Source organism: Equus caballus, chromosome 19, assembly GCF_041296265.1.
Source record: "Equus caballus isolate H_3958 breed thoroughbred chromosome 19, TB-T2T, whole genome shotgun sequence".
Classification (NCBI taxonomy): domain Eukaryota; kingdom Metazoa; phylum Chordata; class Mammalia; order Perissodactyla; family Equidae; genus Equus; species Equus caballus.
Genome location: NC_091702.1, coordinates 46,213,202 through 46,240,752, shown reverse-complemented (window position 1 = coordinate 46,240,752; position 27,551 = coordinate 46,213,202). Strand labels below are relative to the sequence as shown.

Below are 27,551 nucleotides of genomic sequence, written 5' to 3'. Positions count from 1 at the left end.
CTCCTGGTAACTACAGGTACTCTAACTCCAGGTGACATTAGCAAAATAACTGACTTTTAATAAGTAACAGACATATAAGGAAACAACCTCCTTCTCCAATAACCAGAAAATGAGAGTCTAGTTGTGGATTCAGACCCATGGTAATGATGGCTTTCTCCCCGCCAGTTCTTACCACCAGTATCCCTGGGCCTGCCTTGGGTATTCTACCATCCCCAGTCCCAGCAGAGCACTCACCTCCCAGAAGCACCAGACTCAGCACATTTAGGAATTCTATTAATCCTGGCGGGCTGGGTGGGAACAAATTTGTTTCTCCCGGTCCTACAAAGATCAGACTGCTCTGGGAACGAATTAGTGTCCCCCATACCCCCACTCATCCCAGTACAAGGATGCAGATGTCCAGAGTTTAGAATGCTGGTAGAAACAAGGTACCAGGAAAACAGAACTGAGCTGCGGACCACATCCATATCATCCAAATCTCCATTGGAACTAAGACTGCAGGACTTTCTCTTTTAATTAGTATTCTCTTCAACAACACTGCATATTTGGGATGTGTTTCCCAGTAGTAACCTAATTCCTACAGTAAATATGGATTTTATCTGAGCTATATTGATATGACCTGGAGTTCCATCTTTAGCCATAAACATGTGAGAAAGACAAGTTGACAAGCATTTGTTAGTGCTGATATTATTTTATTTTAGTCTATATAAACACTCACCTCTTTGACGCTATGCGTTACTGCCCATATTAGAAAAACTCTTGACATCACCTGGAAAGAAGTCAGGACAACAGAAGATGGAACAATTCCTGAAAGAAATTTTAGGATAGGTAAATACACATACTGTATTAAGTTTCAACATGTAATATATTTTCTAAAGCATTCAAAATTTAATGCTTAGACACAAAACCGTCTAGAGTAACTGAAACTTATCTATATGGCTATACAATGTTTTTCAATGTAGTCAATATTAAAAACCATTTTCCTCACTCAAAACAATAATATTGTTAATCGCAATAGCAAACCGTGAACTCTAGGTATGCTTCTTAAGCCTTTCAAAATCACTGACCAAGTACAATATTTTCTACACTTATCATATAGAGAAAACAAAACCACTGCTTAACTGTAAAATTAGACATTGAAAGTTCATTTTACAATATGGTTTTCAAAAATGATTAGGCATCTACAGAAGGGAAATTAGCTGTATTTGTGTCTAATGAAGGTTGGAAGCTCCAGACTTGATATACTCACTAATGGTTAAGTTGGTGTCTTTTATAATTCACTTGAAGATTTTGCCAATCAGCATTGCAAAATCAAAGTTTATCATTATAAACCATTTCTTCTCACCTTGTCCAAGCATTGTTGTAAGCATCTGGACAAGGATCCTCCCACTGTCCTCAAGTTCTAAGACTGGAATCACCTTTATTTACTTAGGTAATCATCAATTTCTGCTAAGTTTACATTTCTTTGGCTTCTCCCTTCAATTCCTACAACCACAGTCCCCATCCAGAGACCAGCCATCACCATTATATAAAATTCTTGCCTCCTTTAGGTCATCTTAAGCGCAGCCATAAGCTATTATCTGTAAACACCATTTTGTCTTTGAAACTTTACTCTGGCAAGGAACTGCTCCTAAAATAAAATCTGGAAGCAGAATTGTGAGGATCCAATCCAGCAGACCCCTGCCATTTCATCTGGCCTTACTGCTGCCAGCAACTAGACTTACAAACTTCCTGGACCTCTCAACTTGCATGTGGGCCACTCTCACCCACCAGAAATCCCTCATCTTGGTCGCAGATCTTTCTTTCATTTTAAAACTAACCTCATCTTCAAAACATTCACTGGACTCTCCCAGACCAATTTTCATTCTTCCCAGGCCTCTAAAATGCATTCAGACTTCTGAACGTTTATATGGTTGGACAAACCACAACTTGCCAAAAGACTGTACAAATCAGACAGAGATAAAACTGCCTCTATAGGCTTGGCTATGAAAGGAAATCACTTTATATCTCATTAAGAAAAAGAGATGCTACATCCTGCTAGAATGAGCTTCTTAAAGAAGACTTGGGCTTCGAAGAGGAATAGTTTAGTTTCCAAAAATCAAGCAACATGGACATGTCCAGCAATGCTTGGCATATAAAGATGCTTCTCAAATCTTTGTGGAATGAATGAAATAAAAATATATATGTATGGACATATAGGTCAATGGAATAGGGTTGAGAGTCCAGAAGTAAACCTTCACATTTATAGTTACTTGATTTTCAAGAAGGGTGCCAAGACAATTCAAGGGAGAAATAATTGTCTCTTCAATGAATGGTGCTGGGACAACTGGATATCCACATGCCAAAGAATGGGGTTAGAACACTTCCTTACACCATACACAGAAGTTAACTCACCATGGGTCAAAGACCTAAATGTAAGAATTGAAACTATAAAACTCTTGGAAGAAAACATAAATGTAAATCTTTGTGCTCTTGGATTAACGAAGCATTTATTAGATATGACACTAAAAGCATAAGAAAAAATAAATGAATTGGACTTCATCAAAATTAGAAACTTGTGTGCTTCAAAGGACACCACCAAGAGAGTGAAAAGACTTTTACTTTCACTGTGATAACCCACAGACAGGAGAAAATATCTGCAAATCATATATAATAAAGGACTTATATCCAAAACATGTAAAGAATTCTTATAATTCAACAACAAAAAGACTAACAACCCAATTAAAAAATGGGCAAAGGATTTGAATAGACTTTTCTCCAAAGAAGATACGCAAATAGCCAATAAGCACATGAAAAGATACTCAACATCATTAGTCATCAGGGAACTATAAATCAAAACCACAGTGAGATGTACTTCACATGCACTCGGATGGCTCTAATAAAGATTTAGACAGATAATAACAAGTGTTGGGAGGATGTAGTGATATTGGAACTCTCATACATCCCTGATAGGAATATAAAATGGTGTAGCCACTCTGGAAAAGTCTGGCAGTGCCTCAAAATATTAAATACAGAATTACCATATGACCTAGCAATTCTACTCCTGGGTGTACACATGCTCAAGAGAAATGAAAACATATGTCCACACAAAAACGTGTACATGAACATTCACAGTGGTATTCATATTAGCCAGAGTGGAAACAATCAAAACATCTAACAACAGATGAACTGAAACATAAAATGTGGGATATCCAGACCATGGAATGTTAGAAATAAAGTAAATAAAAATTAAAAGTAATGAAAAATAAATTAAAAAAATGAAGTCCTGATGCATACTACAATAATGACGAACCTTGAAAACATTATGCTGAGTGAAGAAGCCAGTGATAAAAGACCACATGTTACGTGATTCAATTTACATGAAAAGTCCAAAATAGGCAAACTGTAGGGACAGAAGGTAGATTAGTGGTTACCTGGAGCTAGGACATTAGGGGGGAAACTGGGAGTGACTGCTAATGGGTATGGGGTTTCTTTTTGGGGTGATGAAATGTTCTAAAGTTGATTGTGGTGAACGGTTGCACAACTCTGTAAATATTGAACTATACCCTCTACATGGGTGAATTGTATGATACGTGAATTATATGTGAGCAAAGCTTTTATAAAAAAATAAATGTGTGAATGAAGTACAAAGCCTGGTGATATAATAAAGAAGCTAATTAGTGAGTCAAATATTAGTGAATATACTTAGCCAGATCACACTTCAAATAAGAAAAACTAGAAAAGATTGATAAGCAAAAGTGTTCCTAAATGAGTTATTAAGCATTTGTTGCTTAAGGAAAGACCACCACTATTTCTAGCTGCTGCTTTTGTTTTTAACTCAAAGATCTGCTCATCACATAAAACTACCAAATTTTCCCTTTCATTTCTGCTCACTCTTCTTCTGCTGTTGAAACAAAGGGCTAGATGCTAATGATCTGAGCAGGGCTCCAGGGCTGCTGCTATATTTTGGCGAGATCAAGAAGTCCGGGATCCAGACCTCAGATTTCCAAGTTCAAAAACCTAATTTTATCCCATTCACGAGCAAGAATCAGGCTCCTGGGAGACTGACTCATACTAATCAAATCCATAGGAGACTAGTTAATAAACCATTATTCACTTATAACAGAGGCACAGCTGTTGTAATAAAGGAATGACTGGGGTTTTAGAGACCCTCATCTAGGTGTAGTTTTTTTCTGCTGTGAAAATCAGAATGCTTAGTAAGTGTGACTTTAAACAGAGGGATTTAGGAGGTCTGAGGATGAATACTGCAGTTCAGCTGAACATAGGTTTTTAAATCATCCTTTCTCTACTCTAAAGCTCCCTTTTCCAGGGAATATGAAGATTTATATATACCTTCCTTTCAAAAGTGCTAAACAAAAATTATCAGATTGTTTTACTTAAAAGTAAGTTTTACTAACCAAAAACAAAGATTTACTCTTTGGGGATGTTTCCCACCAGTCTTTTCTTCTAAGTATACTTTTGAATACAGGTCAACTTCTACTGTTTATACTCTTTGTAGTTTGCTTTCCTCGCCTAACATTTTAAGAAATTTTCTATCTTACAACATATTCTTCAAAATATTTTAACTTGAGTCATAATATTCCTTTGAGTGGAATATATTTGTTTATCCCTTCTTCTGTGAGACATTTAAATTGCTCCAATTTCTTGATGTTATAAATGCAGTAATGAAGTATGACAAATAACACTGAAAGCCTCGCGAAGCTTAGGTCTTTTTTAAAGGGTCATTTCCCTGGGACTGTTCCCAGGAGAACTGCTAGGTCAAACGGTACTATGCCTTCAGGGCTCTTGAAACAGACTGTCAAATTGCTTTCCAAAACATCTGTATCAACATGCACTCCCACCAGGAGTACACAAGCGCCCTGCTTTAGCACACCCTGGACACTAAATTTAAATCTTAGTAAGTTAGGGAATAAAAAGCTGATCAATGCTTTCTAATGTGATGCAGATACAGAGACATTTCTGGCTTTATCTGCAGGTGCTCCTGCATTCCCTACCCAGGGAAGCTGCTCAACTACGCACCTGAATTTTCCCCAAATGATGTAATTCATACCAATTCTCACTTAGTTTCTACGGCATAGGAACCCACCTCAACCAGTCCCATGCACCCAGCAAACAGCAGTTCAGGGCCTAGCTGGCCAGCCCAATCTCAAAGTCCTGCTCTCCTGGATCAGTTAAAAGGCCAGCAGGAAGAAGAGACCTTCTGTAAGGAAGACCACCTGAAGGCCGGGAGTTCCAAGTTTATCCTTGTTATCAAGTCAGACAAACAACAGGCGGCCACATAGACGGACCGTATTATCTCAGCTCTGAACAGAACTGATATCACTGAGTTGGGTATATTGTTATTATTAGGTGGATTTCATAAGAAATTGTTAAAAAAAATTACTACTTCATTTACTGTAGGAATGGTACGCAATATAAATATATCCATCCTATCACTCAATGCCCCTTATATAAGCACCAGGTGGGAAATTTGTTTTAGAACTTAATAACATTAAGAAATATTTGCTCCCCTCCAATAGGAGATAGGAATTATACAACTCCACTTCCCTTTTCACCTTGGTAGGCAGAAAGTTTCAAGCCAAATCTGAAGGGTACCACATTACTGTATTTTGTGCACGTTACCACAAATTGTGGTGGAATGAGTATAGACATAACACAGACCAGATCCTCTTACTTTCCTAGACTTCTTGTAGTCGACCTCTCTGTGTTCACATTTATTATGTCATTACTCCTTATCTGATCACCATGACATAGCATGTTAAAACTACCTGAACAGCAGATCTTTTGCTGTTGTTGATTACTTAAATCAGTTGTTTTCGGATGACTGAAATTCTGTAATCTTATCAGTAAGCTATCACTAGGTCAAAATTCATTCAAAAAAGATTTACTAGGCATCTATTATTCATTAATTTAATTCAACAAGTATTTTTGGAGTACCTACTCTGCGCCAGGTCCTGTTCTCCATGCTGGGACCGAACAGTGAAGGAGACAATGGCCCTGCCTCCTGAACTTACTCTCTCGGGCTGTAACTGATTTGTGCTTTAGGATAGCTCTTATCTTTCGGACTTTTTCCTGAAGGTGATGTGAGTCTACTATTTGTAATCAGGAGAACGACATGATCGCTTCTTGGTTTCAGAAAGATCTCTCTGTCAGCAATGCAAATCTTTGGCAAGGCAAGGATATAACTTGAGAAATAATTATGGAACTTATGTTGAAAGGGCAACGAACTTTTGAAGCAAAACAGCTGAGAAAAGAAACAGGCATTTATGTGTGTGTTAAGCAAACGCTGTACAAAGGGGATCTGGCAATCGGTTTTGTGCTTCCCCAGAACCAGGGTGCTCTGAGGACTCCCAAAACGGCTGAGCCTGCAAAGCTGGGCAGCACTGGAAATGCTCCCTGCCTGGTGCAGCCCTCAGACAGGCCAGATTAGCAGGGATGGGAGATTAGCTATGTATGACCAAGACCAGGCTGAAAGGTATAGGAAGAGCAACGCAGATTGAGAGCAGAGTAGGACAATGTTCAGATGCAGCCCACAACCAGGCAAGGGCCAACCACCAATGAATACATGGCTAATGGGGACCAGACCAAAGCAAGTCAGGAGACACAAAGTTGGTGGCAGAAATAAAACTGAACGATGGCAAGTGAAATCAGAACCTCCCTACCCAAATACCAAACCCACGGAACCAAAAGTAGTAACATTAAATAACAACAAAAATCCCCATCAGTAACCAAAAAGGAATGGGGTACAACTTTACGCCATATATTTTTAAAAGTGCTAGCCAAGAAACGAAAGATGACTGCACATCTCCTACTCTGTCCCTAGCCCCCAAAAGTGATACTGATGAATCAAGAAAACCCTGAGAATTTTCACTGACAGGCCCAAACTTGCAGAGAAACACAGATTTCTGGCTGGAGTGTGACAGACCTGGAGGCTGGAAAGTGCTGGTGAGGTGGGGGGAAGTGACTAAGGCTTTCAGGCCCCACACTGTCGGAGGACTGGGACTAAGTTCCCTATGGGGGCAGGATACACTTTCCTCAGGGCTGAGGAATCCCAGGACGAAGCAAGTAAATCTCAGAAGAGAAGGAAGAAGTCACGTGTTTTTAAATAATTCATTCATATTGTTCAAAATTTAAAAAGTATGAAAAGATACACAGAGAACAGTCTCCCCCCGAGTCCCATCCTACAGTTAGTCAGGTGCCTTTCCCACAGGCACCAATTATTAATTCCTTGTCTATCATTCCAGAGATATATTTTAGGTGTAGAACAACATGTAAGTGAATGTATAAAGATATATTTACACATATTCTTTTTTCCAACTTCTTACATAATGGCAGCATTTTATACACATTATTCTATACCCTGCTTTTCTTCCCTTAAAAAATATCCTGAAGAACTGTCTACATCAATCCATATATATACTGTTTCAATTACTGAGGCTTTATGTTTTCATATCTACGCACTCTCCTAAGCCCTACCCCCATGCCCTCAGGGTGCAGAAAAATACATAAAACAGGAAAACTCCAATCCTTACACTGCAGCTCAGAGGGGAAAACAACTGGATCTTAAATATTGTTGAAATGCAGCTCGAGGAGAATTCAGTAACATCTGTATCAGAGCAAATAAAATGGCTGGACAGGACTGCTCACACTTTACCAAGATGAAAAGGCATGGTAACTATACAAACATAACACAAGAAAAAAGAAATAAAAATAAAAGCATCCATTGTATTGTAGGGGAGGAAGGCATTTCCTCTATCCACTCTAGGTCCTTCTGGCTGGACAATGAATTAAATTCACATAAGACAGAATAACAGGAGAAAATTAAACAAAGCTTTATAACATGCATACATGGGAAAGACCCGGAAAAACTGAGTAACTTGCCAAAATGGTGGAAGATCTCACCTTAGATATCATCCTCAGCTAAAGACAAGGGAGGATGTTGAGGGTGGGGAGAGTCAGTCATAGGAGATTACCAGACAAACACAGTAAACAAGAGTAAGCTTGTTATGCAGATTTAAGTCCTTGCCTTCCCCATTGATAAGAGTTTCTAGAGGTAAGGTCATCCCCACTTCTTCCTGGTACAGAGAGGGAGACACCTCTACAGATGGAGATTTCCCTTACAAATGTAAATGTATCTTACAAAGGGTTAACTTCTACTTCTCAGAGTTTCTCTCATGTCTGCAGTTTTAAAAAGTGTAACCAGCCCCAAATAATCTTCATGCCAAAGAGACACATCTTGGGGTGGCAAATTCCAGCCCCCCACAGCATCTAGGGGGAAAGCTGAAGATTAAAGAAACTAGAAGGAAGATACTAATTGTGGGAAACAAAGACAATCCAACACAAGGATAACTGTTATCTCCAAAGCAGAGAACTTAATATATAGAACAGAAAATGTATTCAGGGGTATAACCCAAGAAATGAAAGAACTAAACTCATACTGAAAGAATACATTGTGTTCCAGAAAACAACTGATAGTGAATAGGAAATATCAAGAAATTTCTTTGTAAGGAATAATACTTCAGGGATCCAAATAAAAAAAGCAAGTTGCCTACAAAGTGGTAAGAAAATCAGCCTGGCTTCAGACTTCCCCATAGCAACATCCAATGTCAGAAGACAATAAAGCAAGACTACAAAGGTCTGAGGGAAAGAGAGCATGCTCAAGAATATTATACCCAGCCAAGACGTCATCCTAATGTAACAGCAAAAGGTAGACATCACTAAAAATGAAAGAATTTGTCACATAATCCCTATGCAACTGGTCTTCTTGAGAAACATACGCTGTCGGAAATTCAGTCGAACAAGGGATAAATAACTCAGGAATGGAGAAGTCATGGTAAAAGGGCCCATAGTAGGCAATGAATCCATTCAAATATAATGCTAAGACTAAACAATTACAGTAATTTATGGTCACAGAACCTAGTGTAAATGCTTATAAACCACAGTAATAAACTAGTAACATAATTTTAAAACCAGAGTCAGGGAAGAAGAGATGGAAGGAGGAGTGACAATACTAATTTCCTTAATGGAATTAAGAGATATTGTCTAAAACTGAAATACAGTTAAGTGTACTTCTAATCTAAATTTTTCACAATCTTTTTGTTAAACTTTAAGGAACCTTTTGGTAAATAATATCTCTCTCCTGGTGGAAAAGTTTTATAATTTATTTATTTTTGATAAACTCAATGATTTTAATGAGAAACAGTATGTACAGTATGAGCTATTTATCTTGATTCTTCCATCCATCTACCTTTTCTTCCTTATATTAACATGTATGTGAAAGGAATGCTCTCTGAAAGGATGTTTTTCTAATATTAATGAAGATTGGTTCTATTGATAGAATTTGGAGTCATGTTTTACACTTTACTCTTTGTACTTTTGCACACTGCTTGCATTTCTTGTAAGAAAACATGAATTAAAAATTTCAAAATTATTGGGGGCCAGCCTGGTTGCACAGTGGTTAAGTTTGCACATTCCACTTCGGCAGCCCTGGGTTCACTGGTTCGGATCCCAGGCGTGGACCTACGCAGTGCTTGTCAAGCCATGCTGTGTCAGGCGTCCCACATATAAAGTAGAGGAAGACGGGCACGGATATTAGCTCAGGGCCAATCTTCCTCAGCAAAAAAAGAGGAGGATTGGCGGCAGATGTTAGCACAGGGCTAATCGCCTCAAAAAAACAAAACAAAAATTTCAACATTAATAAAATAATTATTCTTAAAAGAAATTAAAAATTTGGCAGCAGCAAAAAGATAATTCTGAAGTTGAACTAATTCCAATTTTAAACAGGAATTTTCTTAAATATTTTCTCTTAGAGTACAAGCTGATCTCAGGGAAACAGAAAATATTTCTGGCCAAAATGAAAAAAGGGTGGGAGTATGGGACTCAAGGAAGAGATGACTGGCTTTTTTTTTTTTTTTTTTAAAGGACTGACAGAAGGGAATTCTCCTTTTTGTTCCAGAACATAGAAAACTGAGCATGCCTCTTGGGGTTGCAGCACCTGACCCCCCAGAAAGCAATTTTTAATATATTTATATAACCACACTTACTTTATTGAGCTCTGACAAAAGAAATTTGTGTCTTACACTGAAATCAATAGCAAAATTATGGTATTTACATGATAAGCTCTGGATTTATTTGAGGTTGCCATTTCTAAAAGATGTACTAAAGTGTAACAGGATATTAGATTTTCTTTGTGCTAAACGGATAGTGTTAATAAATGCATTCATGCTTATCTTTTACTAAATTGAAATGGATACAAAGGGAGAAACACAAGAAATCAAGTACAATGATACTTCATGTGTCTAGCATTGGGAAGAAATGTGCAGTTCGAGCTAAATCTTTTCCCTTTATGTGACAAAACATTAAATACAGAGGCGCTTCTCAAACTGGGGCATGCAAAGCCCAAAGACACACATCAGGGTCCAATGCAGCAACATTCTACTAGCGGTCAACCTACTCAAATTCAACTGCATGAACTCAACTAAAAGAAAATAAGATAGAAAAACAACAGTGTGGGCGACTCCCCCCAGCACTTCACGGTGTGAATGTGTGCACGAGAGCGAGCGGCGGCCCTGGGTCTCCAGGCTGGTCACCATGCTGACTGATTCTACTGTGCAAAGAAAGTATAACATTTATCCAAAACAAGCCCTAAATGGGAGCCAACTATTTCATCTGGCATTCAAATAAAGAGTAAACACTTTCAACACTGGAGGGAAAACGTGGCTGTGCTGGACTTACTGAGAGTTGATATTAAGTTGTATTAACAATTTAAGGTATTTTTCATTGGAATTTTACCCCTAATTAAGCAATTCTACTTTATTTTTTTATCTATTTATTTTTTTTTTGAGGAAGATTAGCTCAGGGCCCATCTTCCTCTACTTTAAATGTGGGATGACTATCACAGCATGGCTTATCAAGTGGTGCGATGTCTGCACCTGGATCTGAACCTGTGAACCCCAGGCCGCCAAAGCAGAACGTGTGCACTTAACCGCTGAGCCACCCGGGCTGGACCAAGCAATTCTACTTTAAGAGATAAAGTCACAGGATATATACATAGTGCATCTTCATGGTTCATTGATTTTCCCTGAAATTTTTTGGGAAAATTCATTTTTACATGAAAATATAAAAAAGGGGACTTTGAAGGTGTTTCATATTATGGCAGGCTATCTTGCCTTTACTCTCAAACCCCTGGGTGATACTATACTCCTCACACATACTAGGGAAACTTGAGAAAAGCTGGAAAAACACTATGATACATTAAAAATACAAGGTAGAGACATTAAAAATCAATGGATCAGGAAGATGGCGCCGTGAGTAGTCCTCTTTGTCTCTCCCCCTTCAAGTCTACAATCATTTGGACACTCATCGCTTAACAAAGGCTTTCCAGATAGCATCTCAGGACGTCTGAGAGACCCATGCGACTATACATTGGAAGGCGGATGGACTTCCCTCCGGGAGGAGGTGGAGATAGGTGAAAACTCTCCGACCCCAACCGAACAGCCTAGTACCTGCAAGCGGCTTTCTTCCAACAGACGCCCCCAGAAGATCAACACACACCTAGGGCAGGAGCAAGCACACACCAGAGGAGCGACGGTGGAAACAGGTGACCAGAGCCCTTCTAAACCCCCGGCAATTACTCCTAAACGCAGAGGGAAACTCCAGAGTTACACACCTGAGCCCGCGGGGAGAGTCTCGCCCCGCCATTGGCGGGGAGATCCCGCCTGGTGTCCACGGCGCCCGGAGGGTCCCAGAGAGAATCACAGAGGGCGCGGCGGCCCCCCAGCTGCCACTGCCTGCACAGCGGGGCAAGGGATTACCGGAGATCTCGGAGAGGACTGGGGCTGGGTGGAGCTCCAGCGGCTGGCCCCGCGGCCTGGGGGGAAGCTCCAGAGTTCCGCCGGGGCAGCAGACAAAACTCTCTGTCTGCCATTAGCGGAGGGGCTCCTCCCAGCATCCACAACACTGGGAGGGTCCCGGAGAGGAGAATATCAGGCAGGGCAGCAGCCAACCAGCTACCACTGAAATCAGGATCTCTGGCTATCCCCCAGACAGGGCAAAGGGCTCCCCGAGTTCCTGTGGAACAGGACTGGGGCTGGGTGGAGTTCCAGCGACCCAGCTCCGTAGCCTACGGGGAAACCCTACAGGCTCACAGCAGCCTCAGCGAAAGCCTCTGCACAGCACTAGTAGAGAGCACCCATCCGGCAGCCACAAGGCTGGAAGACCCCGGGACAAAAGTAGCATAGCTAGGTGAGCTAACCACAGACTATAGAAGATGCCAATAGCTCTGCTGTGACCCATAGTGGACAAGGAGATTTTGTGGGTGCCGACAGAGACGCAGCGGCAAATATAAGTGATCCTACCCCTGGCCGCTGGAAAAGCCCATAACACCGTTGTAGACCCCAAGGAGGGAGCACGTCTAGGTGGGCTGCAACAGTAGGGACCAGCAGCCTGAAGCACCCCCGTGATGGCCCCCATGGCAGAAGAGGGAATCCACAGGACCACTGTGACTACGAGGAGGGGCCCAGGCCCAGTTAGCAACTGCGGATAGGGTTCCTGGTTGGTGCAGTATAAACAGCTGCTCCCCCACTACACCAGCAGAAACAAGTGGAAGGAGCAACTAAACTCTATCTCTATGCAGAGGCACAAATCTATAACATCAAGCAATATGAAAAAATACATTAAATCTCCAGAACAGAAGGAAAATAACAAATACACAGAAAACAATCCCAAAGAAAATGAAATATATAACCTAAATGACGATGACTTCAAAACAGCCATCATTAAAATACTCAACGAGTTAAGAGAGAATTCAGATAGACGACTCAACGAGTTCAGGAGCTATGTCACAAAACAGTTTGATACTATAAAGAAGAACCAAACAGAAATACTGGAAATGAAGAACACAATAGAGGAGATTAAGAAAAATCTAGATGCACTGAACAGTAGGGCCGATAATATGGAGGAAAGAATTAGCAATTTGGAAGATGGGAATATAGAAATGCTGCAGGCAGAGGAGGAGAGAGAAGTAAGACTAAAAACAAATGAAGAAACTCTCCGAGAATTATCAGACACAATTAGGAGATGCAACGTAAGGATTATAGGTATACCAGAGGGAGAAGAGAAGGAGAAAGGGGCAGAAAGCCTATTCAAAGAAATAACGGCTGAGAACTTCCCAAATCTGGTGAGAGAGATGGATCTTCAGGTGACAGAAGCCAATAGATCTCCAAACTTTATCAACGCAAGAAGACCAACCCCACAGCATATAGCAGTGAAGCTAGCAAAAGTCAACGACAAGGAGAAAATACTAAGGACAGCCAGGCAAAAGAAACTAACCTACAAAGGAACCCCCATCAGGCTATCAGCAGATTTCTCAGCAGAAACTTTACAGGCTAGAAGAGAGTGGAATGATATATTCAAAAATCTGAAGGACAAAAACCTACAGCTGAGAATTCTCTACCCAGTGAAAATATCCTTCAAATACGACGGAGAAATAAAAACTTTCCCAGATAAACAAAAATTAAGGGAGTTCATTGTCACAAAACCTCCTCTTCAGGAAATCCTCAGGAAAACCCTCATTCCTGAAAAATCCAAAAAAGGAAAGGGGCTACAAAACCAAGAGCAGAGGAGATAAGTAGAAGGACAACAACAGAGAGTAGCAGCTCTTCATCAGAACAGATTACACCATGGGACGAGAAACAAAGGAAATTGAAGAAAACCGGAAAACAAGACATAAAATGGCAGTGGTAGGCCCCCACGTCTCAATAATCACTCTAAATGTAAATGGATTGAACTCCCCAATCAAAAGACACAGAATGGAAGGATGGATCAAAGAACAAGACCCAACAATATGCTGCCTCCAGGAAACACACCTCAGCCCCAAAGACAAACACAGACTCAGAGTGAAGGGATGGAGAACAATACTCCAAGCTAATAATGAACAAAAGAAAGCAGGTGTCGCTATACTAATATCAGACAAGGTAGACTTCAAAGCAAAACAGATAAAGAAAGACAAAGAGGGACAGTATATAATGATAAAAGGGACTCTCCACCAAGAAGACATAACACTTATAAATATATACGCATCCAACACAGGAGCACCAAAATTTGTAAAGCAACTCTTAACAGAACTAAAAGAAGACATCAACAACAACACAATAATAGTAGGGGACCTCAACACACCATTAACACCAATGGACAGAACATCCAGACAGAAAATCAACAAGGAAATAATAGAATTAAATGAAAAATTAGACCAGATGGACTTAGTAGATATATATAGAACACTTCATCCAAAAACAGCAGGTTACACATTCTTCTCAAGTGCACATGGAACATTCTCAAGGATTGACCATATTTTGGGAAATAAAGCAAGCATCAATAAATACAAGAGAGTTGAAATAATATCAAGCATCTTTTCTGATCATAATGCTATGAAACTAGAAATTAACTACAAGAAAAAAGCAGAGAAAGGTGCAAAAATGTGGAGACTAAACAACACGCTTCTGAACAAACGACGGATTATTGAAGAAATTAAAGAAGAAATCAAATATTATCTGGAGACAAATGAAAATGAGAACACGACACACCAAATCATTTGGGATGCAGCAAAAGCAGTCCTAAGAGGGAAATTCATCGCAATACAGGCTCACCTCACTAAACAAGAAAAAGCTCACATAAGCAACCTCAAACGACACCTAACAGAACTAGAAAAAGAAGAACAACAAAGCCCAGAGTCAGTAGAAGGAGGGAAATAATAAAAATAAGAGCAGAAATAAACGATATTGAAACAAAAAAGTAGAAAGGATCAATGAAACAAAGAGTTGGTTCTTCAAAAAAATTAACAAAATCGACAAACCTTTAGCCAGACTCACCAAGAAAAGAAGAGAGAAATCTCAAATAAATAAAATTAGGAATGAGAGAGGAGAAATCACGACAGATACCAATGAAATACAAGGGATCATAAGAGAATACTATGAAAAACTGTATGCCAACAAATTGAACAACCTAGAAGAAATGGACAACTTCCTAGACTCCTACAACCTCCCCAAACTGAATCAGGAAGAAATGGAGAGTCTGAATAGGCCAATCACAAGTAAGGAAATAGAAACAGTAATCAAAAACCTCCCCAAAAATAAGAGTCCAGGACCAGATGGCTTCTCTGGAGAATTCTACCAAACATTCAAAGAAGACTTAATACCTATTCTTCTCAAACTATTCCAGAAAATTGAGGAAGATAGAGTACTCCCTAACACATTCTATGAAGCCAACATCACTCTGATCCCCAAACCTGACAAGGACAACATAAAGAAGGAGAACTACAGGCCGATATCGCTGATGAACATAGATGCAAAAATCCTCAACAAAATTCTGGCAAACCGAATACAGCAATACATCAAAAAGATTATACACCATGATCAAGTGGGATTTATACCAGGGACACAGGGATGGTTCGACATCCGCCAAGTCAATCAACGTGATACACTACATCAACAAAATGAAAACCAAAAACCACATGATCATCTCAATAGATGCAGAGAAAGCATTCGACAAGATCCAACACCCATTTATGATAAAAACCCTCAATAAAATAGGTACAGAAGGAAAGTACCTCAACATAATAAAGGCCATATATGACAAACCCACAGCCAACATCATACTCAATGGACAAAAACTGAAAGCCATCCCTCTGAGGACAGGAACAAGACAAGGGTGCTCACTTTCACCACTCCTATTCAACATAGTACTGGAGGTGTTGGCCAGAGCAATTTGGCAGGAAAAAGAAATAAAAGGAATCCAAATAGGTAATGAAGAAGTAAAACTCTCGCTGTTTGCAGACGACATGATCTTATACATAGAAAACCCCAAAGAATCCATAGAAAAACTATTAGAAATAATCAACAACTACAGCAAAGTAGCAGGGTATAAAATCAACATACATAAATCAGTAGCATTTCTATACACTAACAATGAACTAACAGAAAAAGAACTCAAGAACTCAATCCCATTCACAATCGCAACGAAAAGAATAAAATACCTTGAGATAAACTTAACCAAGGAAGTGAAGGATCTATACAATGAAAACTACAAGACTTTCTTGAAAGAAACTGACGACGACATAAAGAGATGGAAAGACATTCCATGCACATGGATTGGAAGAATAAACATAGTTAAAATGTCCATACTACCTAAAGCAATCTACAGATTCAGTGCTATCCCAATCAGAATCCCAAGAACATTCTTTACAGAAATTGAACAAAGAATCCTAAAATTCATATGGGGCAACAAAAGACCGCGAATTGCTAAAGCAATCCTGAGCAAGAAAAACAAAGCCGGAAGAATCACAATCCCCGATTTCAAAACATACTACAAAGCTACAGTAATCAAAACAGCATGGTACTGGTACAAAAACAGGTCCACAGATCAATGGAACAGAACTGAAAGCCCAGAGATAAAACCACACATCTATGGACAGCTAATCTTCGACAAAGGAGCAGAGGGCCTACAATGGAGAAAAGAAAGTCTCTTCAACAAATGGTGCTGGGAAAACTGGACAGCCACATGCAAAAGATTGAAAATCAACCGTTCTTTTTCACCACACACCAAAATAAACTCAAAATGGATCAAAGACCTAAAGATTAGGCCTGAAACAATGAGTCTTCTAGAAGAGAATATAGGCAGTACACTCTTTGACATCAGTTTCAAAAGAATCTTTTCGGACACTATAACTCCTCAGTTGAGGGAAACAATAGAAAGAATAAACAAATGGGACTTCATCAGACTAAAGAGCTTCTTCAAGGCAAGGGAAAACAGGATTGAAACAAAAAAACAGCTCACTAATTGGGAAAAAATATTTACAAGCCACTTATCCGACAAAGGGTTAATCTCCATAATATACAAAGAACTCACACGGCTTAACAACAAAACAACAAACAACCCGATCAAAAAATGGGCTGGAGACATGAAGAGACATTTCTCAAAAGAAGATATAAATATGGCCAATAGACACATGAAAAGATGTTCATCATCGCTAATCATCAGGGAAATGCAAATCAAAACTACACTAAGATATCACCTTACACCCATTAGATTGGCAAAAACATCCAAAACCAAGAGCGACAAATGTTGGAGAGGTTGTGGAGAAAAAGGAACCCTCATACACTGTTGGTGGGAATGCAAACTGGTACAGCCACTATGGAAAACAGTATGGAGATTTCTCAAAAAGTTAAAAATAGAAATACCCTATGACCCAGCCATCCCATTACTGGGTATCTATCCTAAGAACCTGAAATCAGAAATTCCAAGAGTCCCTTGTACCCCTATGTTCATCGCAGCATTATTTATAATAGCCAAGACGTGGAACCAACCTACATGCCCAGAAACTGATGATTGGATAAAGAAGATATGGTATATATACACAATGGAAACTACTCAGCCATAAAAAAAGACAAAATTAGCCCATTCGCAGCAACGTGGATGGACCTCGAGAGTATTATGTTAAGTGAAATAAGCCAGTCAGAGAAAGACGAACTCTGTATGACTCCACTCATAGGTGGAAGTTAACATATTGACAAGGAGATCTGATTGGTCGTTACCAGGGAAAAGGGGGGGTGGGGGGAGGGCACAAAGGGGGAAGTGGTATACCCACAACATGACTAACAATAATGTACAACTGAAATCTCACAAGGTTGTAATCTATCATAATATTAATAAAAAAGAAAAAAACAAAAAAAAAAACAAGGTAGAAAGCTGGGCTTAGGGAAAATAAACATAGAAAAAATATCTTGAAACCCTGGGAGAAATTAAATACGTAAACAGACATGGAGAAGGCCTGTGTACTTGTTCAAGGCAGACCACAAACTTGGTTCTGAGTTCCCTTACGGCCAACATAACAAGAGAAAAAATCCAGTTGAATAACTCAGTCCACATGAAAGAAACAGAACCAGGTGCTTGGTTTTTTGAGCCATGTCCCTACAGCTTTGATTACGGTAGTAGTTTCTAGTTTACTGGATGTCCGTTATAGGTTTGTCTTTTTTAACAATTCCTCTCTGTTTCAGAGGGCCAGCTGTCAAAGTGTCTGCCACTAGCATATTGCTCTTTCATTTAACTGAGGTTCTTACACATAAAAAGTAACAATAAATTGACTTCAAGAGAGGGCCAGGAGGCCTCTGAATCAAATGAGACTTTTGAGGGCTGTATCAAATATCCAGAGGCTTTTCATTTATTTATTTACTTTTGGGGTCTCCACTCTTTAAGAATAAAGTTACTCAAAGTCTAATCTCTGAATGAGAGCAAAATAGACATGAAAAAAATGACACACACTTCAAACCTTTCTGAGATAACAAAAAAGGGTGTCACATTTTGAAAACAACGAAAACAAAATTATCAGAAGCCCTTCTCTAAGAGGACACAAGGAGTCAATTCTAAGTCACGGAAACTCACTTAAACCTCTGTATTACAGTTAGCATTCCAAGAGCAAACTGCCATTTGATTGTTTTTATTGTTCATAGAATGCCAGGTGCTTTAGACCAGACTGTTAATTACAGCCTGGAAATAAGGATGGTTCATATATATTTTACCAGCAAGACTACATCATAAGTTTTTCTTAAAAAAAATATTTAGTAAAACTGTCAGGGTCAATTAAAATCGATAGTTGAACTCATATTTATAGTCACTTTTTGCTAACTTACACTAACAATCCATAAGTATCCCGGATTCTGGATAAAAAAATATTTTATTAGTATCTCTGTTTAAAAACTTTACTAAATTTTGTCTCAATAGACTTCCGAAAATTCTTTTATGTACAGCTTTTTTAAAAGGCTGAACATGATTCAATGGTCACTTACTCGAAATAACACAAGATCTAATGACAATGTTGAGAGAGAAGAATCATTCCCTTATGACTTGAAGAAAAACAACAATCACAGGATTTCACTTGAGAAAACTAGGAAATATGCTTCTATCAAACCATGTTCTTTCTCAGAGTTCTACCAAACCACATGGGCAGGGAAGAAAGACTGAAGAAGATGTAGTTTAACTGTACTAAAAGGTTGTGAAAGGAAGCATCCATGGGAAAAATTCTCTTACTTAAAAGAGCAAGGAACCACAAGGGTTATTCAAATACGGAGATCCTTAGCTACGAAAATCTTGGCCCACCAGAGCTGGAAAGGATCTAAGAGATCAAGTTCAACCCAACACTTGACAGATGAGGAAAGTGAGGCTCAGAGAGGTAAAGTGACTTCTCACACTTACAAAGAGAGTTGAATTATACAAATTAATATTTATGTTTAAAATTTGGTGGTTACTCTCAAAGAAGGTTAATTATTGGTCAATATATAACTAGAAGAGAATTAAAACATTCGCAACCAATATGACAAAAGGTTAACATTCAAAGTACAGTCATGTGGGGCTGGCCCAGTGGCGCAGCGGTTAAGTGAACACGTTCTGCTTCGGTGGCCCGGGGTTTGCAGGTTCAGATCCTGGGTGTGGACATGGGACTGCTTGGCAAGCCATGCTGTGTAGGCGTCCCACATATAAAGCAGAGGAAGATGGGCACGGATGTTAGCTCAGGGCCAGTGTTCCTTATGAAAAAGAGAAGGATTGGCAGCAGTTAGCTCAGGGCTAATCTTCCTCAAAAAAAAAAAAGTACAATCACGTGTTGCCTAATGACCAGGATACGTTCTGAGATGCTTCATTAGGTGATTTTGTCCTTGTGCGAACATCAGAGTGTACTTACACAAACCTAAATGGCATAGCCTACTACACACCTAGGCTAAATGGTACTCATCTTATAGGACACTGTCCTACATGCGGTCGGTTGTTTTCTGATTTTTGTTGTTTGGAGGAGGGCGTGTGTGTGAGTGTATATGTATCAGTATCAGCGCCTGCCTGAGTTAGGAAAATCACAGCTCTGGTTCTCTATGAGGAGAAGTGTGTATAAAGCAACATGAAATACTAGCCCTCATTTTGTTTTAAATTATAGACTAATGTTAATTCTTCTGAGAACTGGATTTTTTCCTTAAAGTTGAAACCATTTTTTCCTTTTGGATTTAATGAAGGCTTGCTAGCTGAAGCCAGTTTAACATGGTGAGAGATATGTCAGACTGATGAGAAACGTTGCTGCCTGATTTAAAACCAAACTCTGAACCATTTTAAAGAACAATAAAAAATATTTTACATGGTGAAAAAACCCCACAAATTTTCATTGGTCTTCTTTAGAGGATTCTGGGAAATCAACACATTATTCTGAAAACTGGTAAATAAAGGGAAAGAAGCAAGCTAAAAAAAAAAGTATATATATATTGTTATGTCACAAGAAACCAGGGAAAGCAGTTATCTCTAGGAAAACGGGCAGGGAACTGAGAGCTGGAGAACCAGGATGAGACAGGAACTTACTTTTCACTGCATACCCTTTTATATCTTTTGAATTTTGTACCACGTGAATGAATTACCTATTCGAAAAGTAAACTCATTTAAGTATCACTATAGAAATTATGCAACAAAATGGAGAAACAATTATATTGAAGAAAAAACCCTCAGAAATCAAATGGCAGGCACTCTGATTATAATAATGTAAAAACTGCATAAGCATACAGTAATCCCTCCTTATCCGTGGTTTTGCTTTCTGTGGTTTCAGTTATCTGAGGTCAACTACAGTCTGAAAATATTAAATGGAAAATTCCAGAAATAACTCATAAGTTTTAAATTGCACATGCTCTAAGTAGGGTGATGAAATCTCATGCCACCCAGCTCCATCCTGTCCGGAACGTGAACCATCCCCTTGTCCAGTGGATCTGCACTGCATACTCTTCCCACCCATCAGTTACTCAGTAGCCCTCTCAGTATCCCAGTGCCTATGTTCAACGAACCCTTATTTTACTTACTAACAGCCCCAAAGCACAAGAGCAGTGAAGCTGGCAATTCGGATATGCCAAAGAGAAGCCGTAAAGTGCTCCCTAATTTAAGTGAAAAGGTCAAAGTTCTTGACGTAAGGAAAGAAAAGAAATCCTATGCTGAGGTTGCTAAGATCTACAGTAACTTTTGTTACAGTCTATCATTATAATTGTTCTATTTTATTATTAGTGATTGTTGTTAATCTCTTACTGTGCCTGATTTATACATTAAATTTTACCACAGGTATACATGTACAGGAAAAAACATAGCACACATAGGGCTCGATACTATCCATGGTTTCAGGCATCCACTGGGCGTCTTGGAACAAATCACCTATGGGTAAGGGGGACTACTGTATAGACCAGGCCTGCAAGGAAACACAGGAAAACAAAACTGTTGACTAGAACTGCAGAATTAGGGGCATTTTTTCCTTTTTTATTAAAATGAATTTCGCTGTTATATTTATAACGTTATTTGTCCAATAAATAATGTTAAAGTGGTATTGAAATGGAAAACCCAGCATTTTCACTCTTTCTGTTTCCTATTCTGTAGGAAAGCCTAGCTACTTGAACCTTAAGCCCATAATCAAGGCTCCAAGAACCATCTAGGGGTAACGTGACTCTCATCGTAGGCAAAAGATCTAAGAAGGCTACAAGAAAGGGTCTTTGAGGCTGTTCACACGGTAGATGTTAAAAGCACAATGACTTTGCCCGCTCTCTTTCCCGGGCCTGCACTATGCAGGGGTGGAGGTGGTGGTGGCATTCACCGAGTAGGAGGCCAGCAGAACATGGAAAGAGCCTGTCGACAGAGCATAAAAGACACTGAAAACACTGCTTGCAGGAGGAGTGAAGCTTGTCAAAGTGCTGCAGAGGCTGGGAGAGTGACGAGAAGAGAGAGAGCAATTATAACCTGAACCTAACAATTCCTCAGCTAAATTTAACCAGAGAGGTGGAATATATCTGCAGCTTGAAAACGATAGGCAAATGAGTGTTCAGGTACAAAAAGAGCCAACCTACACAGAACTTTAAATGGTCATTGTAAAAAAAATTCCATTTTCATTTCAATCATCTGCTATTCTTCTCCGACTAGTTCAACCGTGAGCCCCCAAAATAAACAAATGGTCCCAGGGAGGAATGAGGAAATCCAAGGCTCAGAGCAAAACCTTTTATTTCTTGTTACAAGATAAGTCACAATCAGTAAGGATTTATTAACGTCAAACTTCTCCAGAAACATTTTTTTGAAAATTTTCAGCTATCAGTAGTGAAAATTAAATAGTAACTTTTATTTACCTTTTTAAGGTGGAAATGGAGTTATTAATACAAGTTTTCTCAATTTTTATGTCAAGAGATATCTCAGTTTAATATATTTATTCATGCTGAACTACGTTCACAAATAATCCCAAAATATATTACCTAAATACCTAAAATACATTACCCTAAAATACGAATACTTTATATGCATAGAAATGTATATCAAAAAAGTAACAATAATTATTTCTGGGTAAATAAAGTGATTTTTACTTTATGTCTTGCAGTATTAGCTGAATGTTTTTTACAATGCGCATGTGTTACTTTTATATAGAAATAGTTACTTCTAAAAATAAGGCCTTTTCACTTAAAAAAAATTACCACAATGTGATTTAATAGCCACCATATTGCAAATTCTGTTAAAAATAAAAATGGGTACAATTTCAATCAAAACAACGTGTAATCATTTATACACAACTGATTTACAATTATTTTAGACAAAAACAAATCACATGTAATCAAAAATCTAAGTTGCCAACAGCTTTTGGAAGAGTTTATTTATTTAGGTACCCCTCATTCTAATGAAGACTTTGCTGGGAGGAGAAGATCATGTATAAGGTCATTACTAAGATTTATGACCATGTATATTTACTTGGGGTACTGAGATTTATAACCATTTATATCATCTAGGGGTAAACCAATCTATGCTTTTGCTTCTCAAATCCAACTTAAAAAATATAAAGCATATTATTTACATCAAGTACTATAACATTATATTCTGCTGAAAGTGGATGGACTCATGCGTGGATTGCTCTACTGGCTCGAGACTTCAGAAACCATCCAAATCCTTTGAGGGAGATACTACTAGTTGCTTATTCACTATGCATTCTCTCTCTCTTCCTCACTAACAGAGCCTTGATCTTATTTGGGGTAGCTGTGTGCCCTGCTAAACACTAGCTTCCCCGGAATGCTGTGAGTTGAAGGAAGCCACGTGGCATAGTTCTGACCAATGAAAAACAAACAGAGTTTCTCGAAAGCCTTTTTGTGTAGCCACTTTCTGCCTGGACTGTGACAAGACACCACATAACTCATCAAAGCTGTCTTAGAACTATGGGGCCACACGCACCAAGATAGAAGTCACATACGCGGGATGGCATAGAGCAGAAAGACAGATTTCTTGTTATACAGGAAAAAGAAACTTCTATTTGGTTAAAGCACAGTAGTCAGAATCCTGGCATGTATAGTCAAAAGCAATCCTACTTATACACTTTCTTTTATAGTTGAGAAAATAAACCTAAAATCTGAAGGGAATTTGGGTAGACTTAAGAAGTCAAAGTATACCAGAGTGCAGGACTAGGTAATGCTTTTAAAAAGAAGCTATTTCAAATGATACTTTCCCGCCACGGAGACTAATGGCATCACTAAGAAGGAAGATGGTGAAAATTTGGTGTAATAATTCCTTCTGGTTAATGATTTTCTGAATCATCTGTAAGATAAGAGTCCATCTCTCAAAAGAAAAAAAAATCACTAGTATTTTATGTCCAAAGACAAAAGCAAAAAAATCTGCTTTCTTTTGCAATTTTGACATGTGGTATTCATGAGCATCTTTTAAAAACATCTTTCTGGAGCCAAGAATGTGGCAACTCAACGCCAGGTCAAGATCTACCAGATATAAAGGCAGTATTTACTGAAGCATTTAACTACCATAAATAGCTGGTTGCCTTTTAATAAATCATTTTTCTTTAAAAGTATTGTGATTGTGATCACCTCTTTCCCCCTAAACAGATAATTTAAAGGAAAGACTCTATCCATAAGCACCATACTCTAACTAAGCAAATCAGCCACAGATCTAAGATGAAAATGCTATATGAAAGGAGATAAACTCCAGAGAGCTAGGAAAGATTACAGTTTCCTTGATTTTTCACAGTAAATAAAGTACTATGAAGAATCACTTTGTTCTGAACTCCAAAGAAGTTTAATAAATATTTATGGACTGAGTATGTGAATGGACCCTAAGAATAATGAACACAGATCACACATCCTAGGGCAAGTTCCTGTAAACTTCAGGAGAAAGCCCTTCCCAGGTTAGAGCTCGAGAGTGGAGAGAGACACCTTGTCATGGTGTGTCATATGAAGCTAAAGCCCTCAGAGGCTACTCTCCTACAGGTAGAATCTACAGAGAGCTTGCACTTACTTTGATCATACCATGTATCCATGCATTCCTAAAGGACTTGCTAAAATGACCAGAAACACTGCATTAGGTGGTATCTGTCAGACCAAACGTTACTTTAGATTATACAGAAATAAAGGGAGAAACAAATTAGGCTATATTATTGCTCAAACTACAGCAATAATACTAAAATCTACTATCTGTTGCAAGCATTCTATGCATCAGCCATGGTTCTACATCCTTACTTATAGTAACTAATTTACTTCTCACACACTCCTATGAGGCAGGTGCTACTGTTTTCCTCATTGTATAGATGAGGGAACTGAGGCGCAGAGAAGGTAGGTAACTCATGCTAAATAACACAACGAGTAGTGGTAGAACGGGAATCAAAGCCAGGCAGTCTGGCTTCTGAGTCCATGCTCTTAACTACTAAGCTATACTACCTCCAACCATAGGAAGGAGAAACTAGGCAAAACAAGCCTGTGATGGTTTTAAAATATGTCCACAAATTCTTTGATACTCCTCCCTTCAAGAGGTAGAGCCTAATTCTCCTCCCCTTGAGCGTGGGCTGGACTTAGTGACTTGCTTCAAACAAACAGAAAAAAGTAGAAGTAACAGTATGTGACATTAGGGACTAGATCATAAAAGGCACTGTGGCTTCCTCCTGGCCCTCTCTTGAATCATCCACGCTGGGGGAAGCCAGCTGCCATGTCATGAAGGACATTCTCGCAGCCCTACACAGAGAGGTGAGGGAGTGAGGCCTCCTGCCAACAGCCATGTGAGTGAACCATCTCAGGACCAGGTCCTCCAGTTCCAGTCAAGCCTTCAGCTGACCAAAGTCCTGGCTGACATCTGACTGCAACTATGAGAGACTGAGCCAGCGCCACACCACTAAGCTGCTGCCGAATTCCTGACCCATAAAAACTATGAGATAGGAAACGTTCTGTGATTTTAAGCCACTCAGTTTGGGGGTGATTTTTAACGTATCAATAGATACAAAATCTTTCATCAAAACCATGTTTTCAATATAAAATTATATTTAGGTAAGCTATAAATTGTGTAATCACTTAAATGATTTTGAGTGTCTATTCATTCCCTGGAGGCAATAACCATTTTGATCACTGCAGAAGGCAGAACAACACATTCTTAATGCTCCTTCAAAAGCATAATGCATTGAACTAATCAGTTTCTGAGAGTCTACTCTACTTTAACAAAAATTAAACAACATATATTAAACATATATACGTAGAAAGATTATTCCTGCCTTAAACTGTCACATACCCCATGCTTCTCTCTTTTCTTAAAAGTCAAAATAAAGAAACAATATATTCTAGCTCCAAAAATCTATCTATAAAAACAAGCTGTCTCTTTGATTCCTGACAGTCTATTCAAGGTGTTAATCTGTCATTATTTATAGACCCTTGATTCCTTTCTGAGCAGCTGTCATTAACAGAACAACTTAGGAGCTCAAAACACTCTTTATTCAACTCAACTGCCTCCTGGAATTATTAGTCATGCTTCTTAAGGCTACAACTGAGATAAAAGCTAAAGATGAACCAAGTCTCAAGAAGACTGTGAAAAAGAGCCACCACTAAACACACCAAGATTACCTGATGCTCACTGATTGATATTCCTTTAAAGCCCTCATTCCTGATCCTTCAGGTCTCTATTATCAGGTTGAAGGCTCTCTGGGGGTGTTTCCTGCACCAAAGTTTTAGCTGTTTGTAGCTTTCAAGGCACTCCAGAGCTGTTATTGGGACCCATGTATGCTCAGAAGACAAATACCCATCTACCTCTTGGTGCAGAAGGGAAAGGGACAAAACAGTGGGTTGGCTTCCAGTCCAGAAGTATTTGATACTTTGCCCGCCCCATTCTCCCCTGTCCCAAGCTTCAGAAATGGTACTCTGGCCTCAAGTTGTCCCATCCAAACTCAAATCCTCTAAAGGAAGACGAGCAGAGGCATGACCAAGACTCATACCTGGGCAGTGAGACCAGGAGAGTCTGAGAACAGGGAAGGCAGAAGGAACAAATGGGGAAGGAAGTGGGGAAAGAGAAATGGAGAAAATGAGCAAAAATGAAGAGGTAGGAAAAAAGATGGGAAGAAGAAAAGGTAAGAAGGAAGAGAAAGTGGGAGCCGGCCCCATGGCGCAGCGGTTAGGTGCGCACGTTCCGCTTCCGCAGCCCTGGGTTCGCCAGTTCGGATCCCTGGTTCGGACATGGCACTGCTGCACAAGTCATGCTGTGGCAGGCGTCCCACATATAAAGTGGAGGAAGATGGATACGGATGTGAGCTCAGGGCCAGTCTTCCTCAGCAAAAAGAGGAGGATTGGCAGCAGATGTTAGCTTCAGGGCTAATCTTCCTCAAAAAAAAAAAAAAAAAGAAGAAGAAGAAGAAAAAGAAGGAAGAGAAAGAGGGGCAGAGAGATTTCAGAGTAGGACACGAGAGCAAGAAGAGAGAAGATAAAAACATGGAGAGACAGAGAAACAATGTTTTCTGAAGGAAAAGAGAGAAGAGAGGCAGAGGGCAAATGGTGAAAAAGGGAAAGACAGAGGGGTGTCAAGGCCTACCCCCAGGTTTCTGATTAGGTAACTCCTGAAAACTGGTAATGCCACTAAAGGATCCAGAGAATAGCAGAAAGAGCAGGTCTGGGATAAAGTGACAAGTTAAGCTTTGTACATGTTGAGTTTGTGGTGTTCTCAGAGTAACCAAGTAGCAATGTCCAACTGGGCAGCTGAAACAGAAAATTAGAAGATGGATGTGGCCCAGAAGTGAATATGTGGGAGCTACTGAAGCCACAGGGACGGTATGGTGGGGTCACAGAGGAAGACTGTAGAAGGGAAGACAAAGAAGGCTAAGGGCCAAAGCCCAGGGGACAGCAACATTTGAGGGACAGAGAGACACAGAAGAGCCCATGGAAGAATCTCAGGACGGTGCAGGTGGCCTACGGCACAGAATAGAGCTAGGAGGAGACTGAGCGGGTGGAAGAGTCAACAGTCCCACCTTGAGGGGTAGCGAGGGACGTGCCGTCCTCAGGGAGTGCCAGGTTTCTGTTGAGGTAAGAAAGCTGAGGAATTATTTGTGAAGACAGAGGTGAATTTGTCTATAGGGGAAAAGGGTTCCAAAAAGCACTGTCACCTCTCCCTCTGTGCTCCTATACCTCTTTGAACTTATCTTTTGGGCAGAACTTTTGTCACACTGTGTTTCATATCTGTGTCCTTGGCTCAGGAACAGGACTGGGTCTGCTGATATT

At 39.5% G+C, this 27,551-nt stretch overlaps 1 protein-coding gene across 1 annotated transcript in view; it reads right to left on the bottom strand.

The window, feature by feature from the left end:
• The window catches only part of HACD2 (3-hydroxyacyl-CoA dehydratase 2), a 96,728-nt gene that overhangs the window by 34,202 nt on the left and 34,975 nt on the right, over positions 1–27,551 (bottom strand). The window contains exon 4 of the mRNA XM_023623642.2: positions 716–804. Within this exon, the coding sequence (XP_023479410.1) occupies positions 716–804 (89 nt within the window). The remainder of the gene's footprint in view (positions 1–715; positions 805–27,551) is intronic.